General features: G+C 37.3%; 1 protein-coding gene across 1 annotated transcript in view; it reads left to right on the top strand.

The window, feature by feature from the left end:
- The window catches only part of LOC124403600 (thrombospondin type-1 domain-containing protein 7A), a 96,628-nt gene extending 84,838 nt beyond the window's left edge, over positions 1 to 11,790 (top strand). The window contains 8 exon segments of the mRNA XM_046877273.1: positions 392 to 537; positions 2,331 to 2,505; positions 2,673 to 2,846; positions 5,179 to 5,259; positions 7,205 to 7,287; positions 8,002 to 8,215; positions 9,462 to 9,549; positions 11,459 to 11,790. Of these exon segments, the coding sequence (XP_046733229.1) occupies positions 392 to 537; positions 2,331 to 2,505; positions 2,673 to 2,846; positions 5,179 to 5,259; positions 7,205 to 7,287; positions 8,002 to 8,215; positions 9,462 to 9,549; positions 11,459 to 11,546 (1,049 nt within the window). The 3' untranslated portion in view covers positions 11,547 to 11,790.
- Positions 11,791 to 17,199: the final 5,409 nt, after the last annotated feature.

Genomic DNA, 17,199 nt, shown 5'->3' with positions numbered 1-17,199 from the left:
CACCCTTGAAACTGAATCCTGATGTGGTAAGAGTATAAAAATAAGGATCGACACCTTCTCAGGTGTTTCATCCTTCATTTAATCATCAATCCATTTGGATTTTTTTAGAGAAATGTCAGTATCGTGCTCTGCGTTGGGTCAAAATATCTTTCAGTTTTACATTTATGAAGTAGAAAGAAGAAGAAAAATATAGAATATTGACAACTTTTAGGAGCAATGATTCGGAGAAAAGGTACATAATACATACATGTTGTGGTCATGTGACCTTCTGGAAGTCACGCCCCCTACCACATGCATTCATAAAAAAATAATACAATCAGTCTATAATTAAATGTAGTGTGTGTGTGTGTGTGTGTGTGTGTGTGTGTGTGTGTGTGTGTGTGTGTACCAGGGAGAATGGTGCGCAGGAGGACAGTGGTCCAGGCATCTCAGGGTGATGGCAGGCCATGTCCCTCTCTGATGGAGCAGTGGAAGCCGTGTCCTGTCCGGCCGTGTTATCACTGGCACTACAGCGCCTGGTCTGAGTGCCGTGTTGAGGTACACACAGACACACACACACACACACACACACACACACACACACACACACACACACACACACACACTGTTTCATGATCCTTAGTGCAAACACTAATATTCTGACCTCAGTATTGAGCATTACTCAAATGATGATGCTCTGTTTGGAGGCGGGGCTTGAGCAAAAGGGCCGTATCTTATTTTTTCAAGTGCTGGTCGATACTCATTTGTTTCTGGGTTTTATTCGAAACAAAAATTGATATGTGAAAAAGCAATCTGAAACTTATCCAGTGCCTGAGTGTATAAGTATTCACTCCCCTTTCACATGATTTTCTTCCACAATTAGGGTTCAGATGAAGATCACATGACCTCCTGTATTGACCTCCAGCTCATCATCAGGAGTTTTCAGCAATTGGCTGTTGTGACTTTTTTGTAGCTAGTTTTGTAGCTAGTTATTACTATTATTAGTAATGTTTGTAGTTGGTCTGTTTTGTGTAGTTTTATGAAATATAATCCTAATTAACTCAATTTCTGTTGGAATGCCACAAATTGTGCAGAAGTTGAAGGATGGTAATGGGGGACCATTACTTATGCAATGTGCTGTAATTCTGCTATTATGATATAATTAATTCCACAAAGTTCTTGTGCTCTGTTCATTAAATATAGCTCTGTTATAACCAAATTGTAGAGTCTAAATCTGTCTGTCTCACTCTCTGCCTGCCTGTCTGTCTGACTGTCTGTCTGTCTGACTGTCTGTCTGTCTGTCTGTCTGTCTCACTCCATCTGTCTCGCTCTCTGCCTGTTTGTCTGTCTCACTCTTTGTCTGTCTGTCTCTCTCCATCTGTCTCACTCTCTGTCTGTTCGACTGTCTGTCTATCTGTCAATCAAGATCTGTTCATCTTACTCTTTCACTGTCTCACTGTCTGTCTGTTTTGATCTGTCTCACTCTGACTGTCAGTTGTTAATTTTTCAATTCAATCCTCTTTCTCTCACATAATTTTGCTTTGTCTCTCTCTCTTTCTCTGTCTCTCTCTCTCTCTCTATGTAACTCTCCATTTCTCCATGTCTTTCAGCCTCAATCTCACACTCTGTCTGTCTCTTTTTCAACTCCTTTCTCCTTTGTCTTGCTTCCCTTCTGCCTCTCTCCTTTTTCTCCCTTTGTCACTCCTGCTCTCCAGCTTTCTCTCTACCCCCCACCCCACATACACACACTATCCCAGAATGTTTGCATTTTTATGAAAATCACAGATAAATTCTTTACCTCCTGTGCTGATCTAGAGATAGAAAAAAAAGAAGATAAAGAAAAGAGAATAAACCGAAAGCTGAGTAGTTGACGACCAGGGTTCTCGTGTAGACGCAGAATTCATAGAGTTTCATCCATCTCTTTTTTCTCTGTTAATAAATTTGTTTCCTCACTGATCTCCTGCCTGCTGCGTGGGATCTGGAGCTCATTTCTACTGTAGTTACTGTGCGCACGTGTGTGTGTGTGTGTGTGTGTGTGTGTGTGTGTGTGTGTGTGTGCTATTTTAAAGGTGTTCTAAAATCGTAATGATCATATAATGCCAGTGGTGCTGTGAGAAGTTTTTGCTACATACCACATAATACAAAATACATCATGCAGATGCACTTGGACACGTCATCAGTGATGTATCCTGGGGTCATTGGGTGTTATAATGGCATACCAATCTTATGGCCAGGTGTCCGCAAACATTTGTCCATATACTATATGTTTGATTCTCATTTTCTGGCCCTGAAATTTGCTGCATTCTTTAGCATTGGTTCAGTTAAATGACATTTTACCGTCTGTGTTGCAGGAAGTGGTGTGTGGAGAAGGCCGACGCTTTCGGAACTTGTCCTGCTTCGTGTCCGACAGTTCCCGAGATGGTCAGGTCAGCATGGTGGAGGACGAGCTGTGCTCAGGGCTGGAGCTCGCCATCAACGGGGACAAAAAGATCATTCTGGAAGAACCTTGTACCCTACCGTGCCCAGGTAGTTCCACCCTTATGGTCTGCGATAACAGCAGCGTGTGTGAATCAATTTCTTCCAGTATTTTATCAACAGTCCAGGTGTTCCAGGTGTAATCACTGACTAATGATCCTCTACATGAAACTTTCTATGGTCTTATGCCCTATTTTGCACTTTTCACACTTGCTTAGGTGATTGTTACCTGATGGAGTGGTCAGACTGGAGCCCGTGTCAGAGTGTGTGTGTTAAAGGTCAGCGGGTTGACCAGAGCGCGGTGCAGGTACGCTCACGAGCCGTCGTCGCCCAGGAGCCTGAGAACATCGGCCTTTGCCCTGACCAGGACTGGCAGTCCCGCCCCTGCACCGGTCAGACACACACACACACACACACACACACACACACACACACACACACACACACGTCACTTTATATTGTTCATCCTCATCTTTTTTGCATTTATAGTGTTTCTATCTGCCTTATCTCATAAACATACATATTTATAACATTCATAACATTAAAAGCCCTGATCCGTGTACATTTATAACAGGTTATAACTCCTGATCCGTGTACATTTATAACAGGTTATAACTCCTAATCTGTGTATATTTATAACAAGTTATAACTCCTGATCCGTGTACATTTATAACAGGTTATAACTCCTGAGCCGTGTACATTTATAACAGGTTATAACTCCTGATCTGTGTACATTTATAACAAGTTATAACTCCTGATCCGTGTACATTTATAACAGGTTATAACTCCTGATCCGTGTACATTTATAACAGGTTATAACTCCTGATCCGTGTACATTTATAACAGGTTATAACTCCTGATCCGTGTACATTTATAACAGGTTATAACTCCTGATCCGTGTACATTTATAACAGGTTATAACTCCTGATCCGTGTACATTTATAACAGGTTATAACTCCTGATCTGTGTACATTTATAACAGGTTATAACTCCTGATCCGTGTACATTTATAACAGGTTATAACTCCTGATCCGTGTACATTTATAACAGGTTATAACTCCTGATCCGTGTACATTTATAACAGGTTATAACTCCTGATCTCTGTACATTTATAACAAGTTATAACTCCTGATCCGTGTACATTTATAACAGGTTATAACTCCTGATCCGTGTACATTTATAAAAAGTTATAAATCATGATGTGTACATTTATAACAAGTTATAACTCATCATTTATCTACATTTATAACAAGTTATATCTCTTCACCTATCCACATTAATAACAGGTTAAATACTCCTGATCTATCTACATTTATGACAAATTATAACCCCTGATTTATCTACATTCATAACAAGTTATAACTCCTCATGTATCCACATTTACCTGCATTCATTACAAATTATAACCTCTTATATACCCACATTCATAACCCTACTTATCACAAGTAATACCTCCTTGTTCGTGGTACATTTATAAGAAGTTATAGATGCACCTGTATATAGTATATCTTCTTAAATCCTTCCTTTCAGATTCGTAGCTGTTTATAGATCATATATGAATATTCATAATGCATTTATTACTGTTTATAATCTATACCCCGAATTGTTGTGTCCGATGTATTGAATGACAGGTTCACCGGTTTCACTCAGCATTTCGTCTCTACATGATTAGGTTTCTACAGCGATTTGTTTCTGGTGTAATGAGTGTGATAAGATGAAACGTAAGGAGCAGTTTGGTCGAAAATAACATCCTGAATCTCAGGGCACTTACCTCGGGAGTGCTGGAAATAGCTCTTCACCATCTGTTAATTAATTCCAGGGCAAGTGAAGGCATGTAACGTTTGGCAGATCGGCACACCTTTTTTCTTCCAGCAGCGAAATGAATTGCTCGAAGCATGGTGAAGCGTGTTCGTTATACTATCTGCAAAATATCTCGATTTTGTGTCACACTTTTAACAATGGACATCGTCACAAAGCTGCTTAACAGAAATACATAGATTCATATTGTACAATTTACATATATATGTTTTTCCCCTACAACTGAAAATTCATTTATTAGATATTTACTTATTATCCATTATATAGGTAAAGGTTTTTGTAAACCTGAGCATAAGATTGCTTTTTAAACATCCCATTTCACATTTAGTCTCCACTTCCACCTTATCAGTCCCTGACTTTATTAACACCATGGTGTCTCACTGAAGCTCGATAAGTCTCCAGAAAAACTAGTTGAACATCTTCCCAGAAGAGTGGAGTGAATTATAAGAGTAAATCGGGATTAAATGTTGAATGCGACACTCAAAAACATACTTTTGACTTGGTGTCTACAAACCTTTGCCAATATATATGCTTATTGTCTTATAATATTTGTGGAAAATGTACATTGTGAGAGAGCCAGAAGATACCACAAACACACCTACTCAACCACTCATCGTATAGTTAAACTTATTTCATAAAAAGATCTAGTGTTTTATCAGAACCTCCGATAAGGATTTCTGTCCAAACTCCAACATGACCACAGCTGACGTTATTTTAATGAATGTGTCCGACTAGTAACTGTTCAGTGGAATATTACTCGCATTACATGTTGCTCATAAATATTCATGCGAATACGCTTTTATGGCCGTCTATGATTGATTAGGGCTTGTTGATTTAGTGTGCTGCATAACCGCGTCATGATGGCTTTTTTCTTGTGCGTGTGCGTCCTTGGCTTCTTGTTGGCAGACGGCGAGTGTTTTGACTACGAGTGGGTGAGCGCATCTCGGACGGTCTGGTGCGAGCGCTCAGACGGAATAAACGTCACAGGTATGCTGGTGCTCTTTCACTTTCAAACTAAATCATGGTTTTGGAGTGGTCTAGTCAAAGATTTAAATCCAGTGAAGATGCTGTGGCATGACCTTGAACAGGACGTTTATGCTCAAAAACCTCCAATGTCACTGAATTCAAACAATTCTGCAAAGTAAGCCAGACAGAATTCCTCCACAGCCGGGCCGTGCACAGGAGAGTTGCCCCGATGGCTTAAACTCTTGCCCCTCTGCCCTTATTGGATATCAAGATATTTCAGGACATAGTATCCAATAAAAGGGGTTTTAATTCTTCTCTTGTAACTGCTCCTGAACATACCTGTCTCACCTCTCTCACAGACTAAACTCACTGGCAGTTTTCACAAATGCTCGATTGCAGTTGTTGCCAATAAGACTGGCACAACCAGTTATTAGGTTTAGGGAGCAATTACTTTTTCACATAGGGTCAGGCACTACAGCTTTTTTTACTTAATAAATGAGATCATAAGGTACAAACTGCATTTCGTATTTACTAATGTGTAACTTTGTGTAATATTAAAATTAGCTTGAGGATGTGAATCATTTAAGTGTGAAAAATATGCAAAAAAAATCACTAAATCAGGAAAAAATACTTTTTCACCCCACTTTGGGTATTTAAATATACTCTGTATATATATACTCTTAAAAGTTTTTCAATAATTTGATGACAAAACCTAAAATGATGTACGGTAATCCCCGCTTTACTGCGGTTCAAATCAATTTGGCTGATTTTCGCTGATAGCACGAAAGACCAAACAACTTATAGGGAATTGTTTTTATGGAGTTTTATGTTGAAATAATGAAATGTATCAATAAAAATATGATTATTAATTATAAAATGAAGTAAAATGTTAATACAGTACAGTACTGTATACAGAAAATAGCATTTTTGCAGTGGCATCCGTTTATCACGGGGGATTACTGTATAACTAATTCCTTTCAATACTTTAAATCCATAAATGTGTTCATATTGTCTTAAAGTAGCATAAACCGGCTTCTGCCAACGTAATACCTGCCTTTTAGTCGTAATTATTTGCACTCACGATCTCCATTTCCTGAAGTCTGCAGTGAATCGCACTTTTGGGAAACAATTTTCAATGTCTAAATTTTATATTTTGCAATAACATTCGTGATAGCTGTAATCAGTTTTTGTATCAATTCAACATTTTTTATATAAAAATCAACATTTTTTAATTCCTGAGAAGTAAGAAGGCTTTGACATTGTCTTTTACGGGCGTAAACCAGGCCTGCAGATTTAATACCTGCCATTCAATCATATTCATTTGCACTGAAACTTAAGCATAAATTGTGGCCAAAACAGCAATTTTTTGTTAACCTTCATTTTATTAAGCCACAATTCACTTATACAAATCAACAATTCCTTATTTTTGTTTATTTATTTTATTTCGTCTGGTAAAATCCAATATCTGCAAATTTAATTCCTATCTTCTGTGGTATTCATTTTTTGCGAAAGTAATCTCTCGAACTCAACGCTCAGTTAATTTACCTCAAAATATTTGTAAACGTTTTCACCTTCAGGTTGAACAAACATATTGTGCTTGTAAGAAAAAAATAACTCTTATTAGAAAATATATTTTTTACACATTTTATCCAGCTTGCACATGTTTTTATGTTTCACAAAGCCCTGTGGATCTCTCAGTAAAAATTGGGTCAATGGGTAAAAAATTACAGCATCTCACACTTAAGTGGAGGTAATTACGCAGGATTAAAGGGAGAAACATAATTAATATTCAACATTCATGAAAACTCAAGACAGTGCAGTTCAGTGTTAGCATTTATAGCCGGTTGCCTTTAGCACAAAATGCAAGCATCTTTGTATATCTGCATTTTAGACTTAGAAACGTGTTTTGTTGTTATTATCATTATTATTATTTGTAAGTTTCCCGGCTGATGTTTCTGATCTGTAGGTGGATGCCCCCCCACACCGGCACCAGGGACCGAGCAATCTTGTGTCCCTGCATGTGAAAAGCCACGTTCCTTCTGCTCCAAGGTAAGACTCATGAGGAATTCGTTTCCCCTGATCATTATTCTGGAGGGTTTTTTTTTGTTTATTTCAGAGTAACGAGTTGAAATGAGGGGAGATGTTCAGCCTAATGTATTTAATACACCAGACTGAAACTTGCAACGTGGCTCTAATATGCTCTGAGCATCTCTTTGAACTTTGCTGTCTATAAACATTAACGCTGGCTTTTTTTTTTTAGCAAAATAAGTTCCTAGTTACAAAACAACAGCAAATGCATGGCGATGAAACATTTCTATATGTTACTGGTGATGCACAGGACACATGTGCACAGGACACATGTAATAATACAGAAATGACAAAAACCCAACTCTAGTCAATAAATTAGCATCATAATCGTATAAAGAGAATTAATGTGTTCCATGCAGTCTCCTGAAAGACACTCCATTATCAATGGAATTAATATATATATATACATGGAAAAAAAAAGTTGTGTGTTTTAGCCTCATTTTCAACTTTCAGGAATTTAATCAGGAAATAATCATTAAAATCTAAATAAACTGGTCAGATTTTTTAAAATATATTTATATGTATACATTTTTAATAATAATAATAATTTTACTTCTATTCCAATGCTGTAAATCATCCAGGTGAGTCAGTTAGTTAGTTAGTTAGTTAATTAGTTAGTTAGTTGGTTAGTTAGTTAGTTATTTAGTTAGTGTGTTTCTCTGCTGCCCTCTGCAGGAAGCTGTGTGTGTGTGCGAGGAAGGCTACACTGAGGCGCTGTCTCCTGAAGGTCTGTTGCAGCAGTGTGCTCTGATTCCCGTGCTGGAGATTCCCACAGCGGGGAGCAAAAGTGAAGATGTGAAGACGAGCCGAGCCATCGATCCTACCGCCTCCACCACGGACGGGCCGGGGCCCACGGGGCGCACGTGGTACCTCAAACCCTTTGGACCTGGTAAAGCATAAAGACATGTCTGTTTAGTGTTTTATACAATTGTGAAAAACAAATGTCTTAGTGTCATAGTACTCGTGTCATTGTGCTTTTATTGAGGAAAAGTGGCATAGTGCCATCCTGTTATAGAGAGGAAACGTGGCATAGTTTTATCATGTAATAGTGCATTAAAGTATCATAGTGCCCTCTTGTCATAGTGAGGGAACTTAACATAGTGTCATTGTGTCATAGTGGTATCGTGGTAAAGTGAGGGGAAAGTGGAATAGTGCCATTGTGTCATAGTGAGGGAAAGTGGAATAGTGCCATTGTGTCATAGTGAGGGAAAGTGGAATAGTGCCATTGTGTCATAGTGAGGGAAAGTGGAATAGTGCCATTGTTTTAAAGTGAGGAAAAGTGTTATAATGCCATTGTGTCATAGTGAGGGAAAGTATCAGAGTGGCATCGTCTCATAGTGAGTTAGTGTCATAATGCCATTGTTCCATAGTGAGGGAAAGAATCAGAGTGGCATCGTCTCATAGTGAGTTAAAGTGTCATAATGCCATCGTGTCTTAGTGAGGGAAAGTATCAGAGTGGGTAGTGAGTTAAAGTGCCATAAAATTATTGTGTGGGAAAGTGCCATAGTACCATTGTGTCATAGTGCATTAAAGTGTCATAGTACCATTGTGTCATAGTGCATTAAAGTGTCATAGTACCATTGTGTCATAGTGCATTAAAGTGTCATAGTACCATTGTGTCATAGTACCATTGTGTCATAGTGCATTAAAGTGTCATAGTACCATTGTGTCATAGTGCATTAAAGTGTCATAGTTCCACCCTGTCATATTGAGAAAAGGTTGTATAGTGCCATAAAGTACTGCCATAGTGTTGTAGCAGTTTATTGTTATAATCATTGCAGTATAAACTGTTAACTGTAACTTTAACTAAGTATAGTCATAGTGCAGTAAACATGTCATACTGTGGTCATGTCATAAAGTGTAAAAGCATCATAGTGCAGTTATTTGTACCGGTGTGTTTAATATGTCATCAAGCTGAAGAGTCATTGAGCAGTAAAGCTCCGTAGTGGGATTAAGTTTTATAGTGTGGTAAATTGTCACACTGTTACAGTACAATAACGTGTGACTGAATGTGGCATAGAGGCAAAAATGTGTCATTTAATAATACAAATGACACATAATAATAAAAGAATTGAATATTTCATAACGCTGTAAAGCGAGACATGCCGTAACCACTTGCGCTTGTCTCCTGACAGACGGCAGACTGAAGACGTGGGTTTACGGTGTGGCGGCCGGTGTCTTTGTGCTCCTGGTGTTTATAGTGTCCATGGTCTATTTAGCGTGGTAAGTGACAGTGAGATTCCAGCATCTGCTAAACTCCATCATCATCAGCATCATCATTCTTCTCCTCATCATCCTCATCATTTTCTTTTCTTTTCCTTTTCATTTCTTACCCTTTGCCTCGTGTTGATTTGTTTCGCTTCCCCCCGAGCAGCAGTTACTGCGCCACGCGCCGCTCTCGGGCCATGCTCGACTCCGCCAGCTGTGCGGCCGTGTGGATGGGCCGCGACGCTCACGAGCTCACCTTCGCCTACCCTGACTGCCAGCAGCCTGAGTACAGTGATGGTTAGGGTTCGCACCCCTGACCTTTTGACCCCAGTGCCTGTGTGTAAGCGGTTCTGCTTTCCTCCCGGCCTGCAGAGGTACATTACAGCTCGGCTCTATCGCTCTTACACAATCTGTGTTAAAACCTGGTACAATTAGCAGCAAAATATTAAATTCAGTAGAAGCCTAAATACAACAACAACAAAAATTGAGTAGGGGGAATTATTTGGCATCTTTATTTTAAAAAATCACTGCAGTGTCATTTGTTTTTTTCATATTGTTTGAAGATCTCTCACATATTTTAAACATATCAATTGGTTTTTTTCATCTTTTATATATAAATTCCTGCTTATTTTTTATATCCAGTGGCTGTGAAAAGTGTTGAAACACCACATCTTTTATGGTTTTCGAGACACATAAATGTTCTTTTTGTTTCTATGCAGCAAACTAAGCAATAACATGCAACAACATGCTCGAATTGCACAGTGAATAACGAAACACCTTTATAGTTTTATATGCAATAATTGACATTTATTTACATAAATGTTGAATTTTTTTTTATCTCAAAGCCTATTGATGACATAAGGCTTTCATAATGCTTCATAACTGTATTATAATTGCAAATCTAACTATTAAGACTAAGACCATCATTTATACATTCATTTATAAACTTTTCAAACTTTCTATGATAACATCTATAATAAATGCTGAGTCTGCTCATAATGAGTTCATAAGGAATAGACACGTTATGATGCTTCATTAAAACGTTATTGCATTTTGTTAATGATTTAATGGTATTCTGTTAACAAATCAGAAAAGCCTTACACACAATGCTACATAAACAATGATAAAGATGTGTATAATGCCTTATTAATGCATTATAACATGTTAATAGCCTTTATAGAACGTCTTACTTTAATAAAGGGTTAAACTACTGCCTTTTTTTAAACGTAAAAATGTGCACTTTGAGCTTTATACACACTGTTACATATGCGCACTACATTGCCAGAAGTTTGTGGACATCTGACCATAAGATTCTAAGTAATATTTTTAAACACCGTATTCCACATTTACTCCCTATTTACTGTCACATATGGCTGGAAAAGTCAGGTGTCCCAATACTTTTGGCAATATAGTGTATTTGTGCAAAGGAATTAATACAGTTTATTTGTAATGCTTATAATGCATTATAAGCTGCGTTAATGGCATATTGTCTGTACCATATTATTATTACTATTATCAATAATGATGAATAAAAGCTATAACATGTAATAACTGTCCATAAATAGGAAAATAATGTTCACATGTTAACATATATAATGTTATGTTTTGTTTTTATTATATTATATTGTTATATTATATTATATTATATTATATTATATTATATTATATTATATTATGAACACTATAAAGTGACAAAGAGAATGAGTCCTTTTTTCTTTTTTCTTTTTTTTGCATTTATCTTTGATTTGCTATTCGAATGCACATGTTCCGTTCGGTTGCTTCATCCTTCCGGCTTTGTTTTGATATTCTTTCTCATATCATTTCCCATAATTCACCTCTGCTGTGTGTAGCATGTTGTGTGTTGTGTCAGAACTCCGGTGTCGTGTTACGTAACGAGTCTGAACCTTTCTCATTTTATCTGCAGCAAAAAGCCAAAGAGACCACAACGACGACAAAACAACAACCGGCTAAAGCCTCTCACTCTGGCATACGACGGCGACATGGACATGTAGCCCTGACGACACGACACGCCATGACACACACACACACACACACACACACGTGCGCACACGCACGTGCACACGCACACATACACGCACACATAGACATACACGCCTTCATTAGTTATTAGTTAATGAAAACACACATACTCACAAAATATGCACACTTACTGCACAAATGCTTGTGTGTAAGTACATACATACATATTGGACACAATATACACACAATACATACACAAACAACATATACGCACAATATAATTATACACATATATATATATATATATATATATATATATATATATATATATATACACACAGTACACACACACACACATAAAATATACACAAAATATATATACACACAGTATACACACATACATACATAAAATATACACACAAGATATATACACACAGTATACACACACACACACATACACATAAAATATACACACAAAATATATACACACAGTATACACACGTACACAAAATATACACAAAATATATACACAGTACACACATATACACAAAATATACACACAAAATATATACACAGTATACACACACACACCCAAACACACAAAATATACACAAAATATATACACAGTATACACACACACAAACAAACAAAATAGACACACAAAATATATACACATAAACTATACACACAAAATATATATACACAGTATATACACACACACATACATACACGTATAATATACACACAATACATGCACAAACAATATATACACACTCAATATATACAAACAAAATATGCACAATACCCACAATACACACAATCATACATACACACGTATTAGAAACAATATACACACAATACTCACATACACAATACATACACACACCTTAATTAATGCCATACTCATACACAAACACTTTCATTGCATTGTGTGTGCATACTCATGCACACACACATTCATTGTATACACAGAATGCACACAATTAATACACACACACACACACACACACAATATGCTCACTTACACACTGCACACACATTATACATACACACATATTAGACACAATACATGCACAAATGACATCTAATACACACACATAGTATGCACACACACACACTCATACATACATACATACATACATACATACACATACAACATACACACAATATTCAAATACACACACAGTATACACACACATACATAATCATACAATATACACACGATATACAAATACACACACAGTATACACACACATACATAATCATACAATATACAGATAACGCACACACACAGAGTAATAACACGCCATTTTCTTTTCCAAATAATTGGATAATCAGCACGGTGATGTTGCGTCTGATCTTGTGTCTGATCTCTGGACATCATGGACGTTGTTCCATCAGATGAGACGATACACAAAAGCTGAAAAAAAAACTCATCCCTGAAACGATACATGACTGAATTTTCTGTTTTACGGACTTTTCGAACGAACTGCTCATTGTGAATTTCAGCCTTTCTGTGGAACGAGGAGACGTGTCCCGGCGTCCCGCGTCTCGTCTTATCCTCATTCCCACGTTATTGCACTATATTAGTGCAGCATGATATGCATTCAAGTCAGGGTTTATCAGATTTGAGAGTTACATTGCAAAAAAAAAAAAAACGAAACCAGTGAGGGAACGTAGGAGGACGCTGAGCGTGATGAGAACTTGGATGGGATTTCTCTGACTTTTTCAAACCTGAAAACTTTATTTGCATTTTCTTTTCCAATCATGTGCATCGATAGATCGTACTTTTCTTTCCATCTTCTGATCATGATGAAATTTTTTTATTTTTTGAATATTTCCTCATCCCTCGTGGGTTGAGTTCAGTGCTGAGAGTCTGATGGTGTGATGACCTTGTGTTCCAGCCCTTTGTGGTGCAATGAAATGTAGGAAATATTCACATCATTATGAATAATATGAAAAGTATAATAACCTGCTATTTTTGGCTTTTATACAGAGCTTAAAAAATATAAAACGAAAAGGAAGAATATAAAATAATGCATATATATATAATGCGTAACACTTTCTGTCAAGGTCACATGAACACATATTTTATAGATGGGTAGTTTTTTAAAATCCCATGTATCATCAACAGGAAGTTTACGGCATGTATATACACTATATATGCTGTTTGGTCAAAAGTATTAGGACACCTGACTTTTCCAGCCATATGTATTTTTTTTCTCAAACTTGGAGGCACACAATTGAAATTGGATGTGGCAGCATGAAAATATTTCCTTTAACTGAAAAATGTTCCGGCACGACAATGAATGAATCTCCACAAAATCTTCACAAAATCTGGTGGAACATCTTCCCAGAAGAGTGGAACTTATCAGTATCCAATGGAAAGTTCAAAAAAAGGACAAGGAAGCTTTTGGTCAGTTGTCCGAAAACTTTTGACCGTATAGTGGATGTGTGTAGAACACTGTGTGAACATCTGAGGTACTGTCTTTTTAATTAACAATGTCTACAGCTACTTCATTTGATGCATTATAACATGTTATAAGGAGTGTATTTATCGGATCTGGCCTTCATAGAAAGTGTTCCAAGATATCTCTCTCTCTCTCTCTCTCTCTCTCTCTCTCTCTCTCTCTCTCTCTCTCTCTCTCTCTCTCTCTCTCCCTCTCGCTTTCTCTCTCTCTCTCTCTCTCTCTCTCTCTCTCTCTCTCTCTCTCTCTCTCTCTCTCTCTTTCTTTTTATCCCCAAAGACGACGTACGATCGTGACGATTGTAGGTGTTTCATGACAAAAGCGGGTATCATTAGAATTTACAAGAAAACGTTTTCTGTAAGTGATAAATAGTTGACGTCACAAATTGCTGCTTTCAATCTGTAATATTAAAATAAAACTATATGATATTAAAGTTCACTTGCTATATACGTATAGAAATATTTATTGTCTGATGGCTAATGAAAATACCTTTTTCAACAAATTCGATGCGTTCTCCAAAGCCCAAATGATGAACGACTCATATAAAAGGTTAAACACTCAGTATTAATACGTGCAAGTGTGATTTTAATTTTTTTTCCGTTCCTCATGTATGATCTCTCAAGGCTGAAGCTGTGAGATGCTCAGACATCAAGCGGCTGATGAAGCATGAACTCTCACTTCCTTATTTGTGTAATGTGTAAATAATGATTCTGGGTTGTTTTTTTTTGTTGTTTTTTTTTATTATTATTTCGTATTAATGAAGTGTGTATTTACTTTTTTGTATTTTTTAATGGTGAAAATGATGACATATAAATGAAGTGGTATCTGATCTGTGTTGAAATTTTATGTTGTAAGAAATTCCAATAAGTTTTAGTGCTTTTTTTGTACCGTTTCTGTATCTGAGGAATTATGGGTAAATAAAGGAAAGCAGGAGTGTGTGTGCATGTGTGTGTGTGTGTGTGTGTGTGTGTGTGTGTGTGTGTGTGTGGCAAAAAAAAGTGTCTTTGGATGAATCATTGTTTTAAAAAATAACCACTGAGATGAGAACTACTAAGAACTTACATCAACAAAATATCATCCCTGTAATTGGTTGTGCTCTCAAGGTGGGAGGAGCTTACTTTGATTCTCCTGTCAATCACAGTGACACTAGCCAACCGTAAGCAAGTGTGAGTTTAGGTATGTGGAAAAGGGCCGAGAGCGATTTCCTCTAAATGCATCGTTTGTGTTGCGCAACAGGACGCAGAGACGGCAGGAAGTAGCAAAACCAAACTGGGGGAAAATGGTAAGGAAGAAAAAATCCTCACTGTCGAATGAACCCGGATTGAGCATTGTGCTGTGCTTCAGGGCAGATCATTTACATCGCTTTACCACCAAGAGTGGGAGGAGCTCCAACTAGTCTGCATTTAGAAATATACATACTGATTCAATTCAGGAAATAGTACTGAGTGTAGTTTATACTTAAATATGACCTGAGGCAATGACAGATGACAAACTCGAGGTCTGCAAAGCAAAAACATGACTTGAGATGATCAGGAAGCCTATGGATCTGTAGATCTGTTTCAATTATCTAAATACCACTCAAATTTGGAAAAGGTTGGACACTGTGCAGCATAATAAAAACAGAATGCAATGATCTGCAAATCTTTTAAATTCATATAATATTCAACATTTTGATTTGACACATCTAAAAAAAAAAAAGCAATAGCATGGCGTCTTCTGTCCATATACATCAGTGAACTGAGGAGACCAGTTGCTGAAGTTTGGGAGAGAAATGTTGTCCCGTACGTGTCTGATACAGGATTCTAGCTGTTCATCAGTTCTGGGTTTCCTTTGTTGTATTTTTTGTTTTTTGCCATTTCTTCAGATTCTTTTAAACATTTGATGATATCTACTGTAAATGATAAGATGTTCCACTGTTATGCAATTTTATGTTGAAGAACATTATTCTGAAATTGTTCCACAACTTGTGTGTTCCACAACGATTGCTGAACCTAAATTGTCGCAAAATGTTTCTCCGACTGTTACAACACTGACGTTTTTACCAGACTCTATCCCAACTTTTTTTGAGCTGTGTTATAGCCATCAAATTCAAAATGACTATTTTTTTCCTCAAAATGGTGCAGAAACAAGATGCAAGGAAAACATGCACCAAGGGGGCAGGAAGGTGCAAGACCATACCAGAGAAAGAATGATGGATCAGATTACTGGAGCAGAAATTACTTAAATGAATTGCAAGACTTCACACCCATAGGCCAATTCATGAAATAAATTAGAAGTGAGACACTAATGTCAATCTTCTGCCATGTTTTTTACTGGTGGTTCCAATGATAAAAGTAAGCGCTCCTTCACAATATACAGTATATAGAATATTTATTTCTTGAATAGTTATTTGGACTTTGGATCTGTAGGTTGTGAGTTCAAATCAAAGCCACACCAAGCTGCCACTCCTGGGCCCCTAAGCAAGGCCCTTAATTCCATAACTGCTCAATTGTATGAATGAGATCATTTTAAGTCGTTTTGGATAACAGCCATGCCCTTTCATCATCATATAACTCCTGTAGGTGCATTTATACAAAAGCAAAACTACTAGGGGCAGGAATTTCAAGGTCATATGGGGGTTATAAAATGACAAATATTTATATTTCAAAAAATTATTCAAGAGAAGGAATGTTTCAGAGAATGGACGGGGTATAAATATTGCACTGCAGTCAACCACTGGGGGGCCTCAGAGACATTTTGGCTTCGCTTGTAAACCCTGTTATACTGCAGATCTCTCTATACATATCTACAGTCTATTTACGGTTACTTTACAGTAATCAAAGTTGCCAGATTGTGCCGTGTTTTCACTCTCTATCAACCATAAACCTGACTGCAACTGATAATGCAACCTCAATCTGCAAAATAATAAACAGAGGTAGTAAAGGTTCCCAAACTGTTCTGTAGTTTTAATATAACATATTGGTTGAAAATCTGGAAATTTGGCAACCACTGATGAGCAATTAAGGTGTTGTTATTGACATACTTGCACTCCAGCTGTGATGTGATTCCACTCCCACATCTGGAGTACTGTACCTCTCACTCACACACAGCTCCTGTGTACATGCTGATTTCTTATGCTCAGAGATTTGTGTGTGTGTGTGTGTGTGTGTGTGTGTGTGTGTGTGTGTGTGAGAGAGAGAGGGTGTGAGTGTGTGTATGTGTGTGTCAGTCAGTCTGT

Source organism: Silurus meridionalis, chromosome 21 (genome assembly GCF_014805685.1).
Source record: "Silurus meridionalis isolate SWU-2019-XX chromosome 21, ASM1480568v1, whole genome shotgun sequence".
NCBI lineage: Eukaryota > Metazoa > Chordata > Actinopteri > Siluriformes > Siluridae > Silurus > Silurus meridionalis.
The sequence above is the reverse complement of the archived record's forward strand: the minus strand, read 5'-3'. Positions and strand labels throughout refer to the sequence as shown.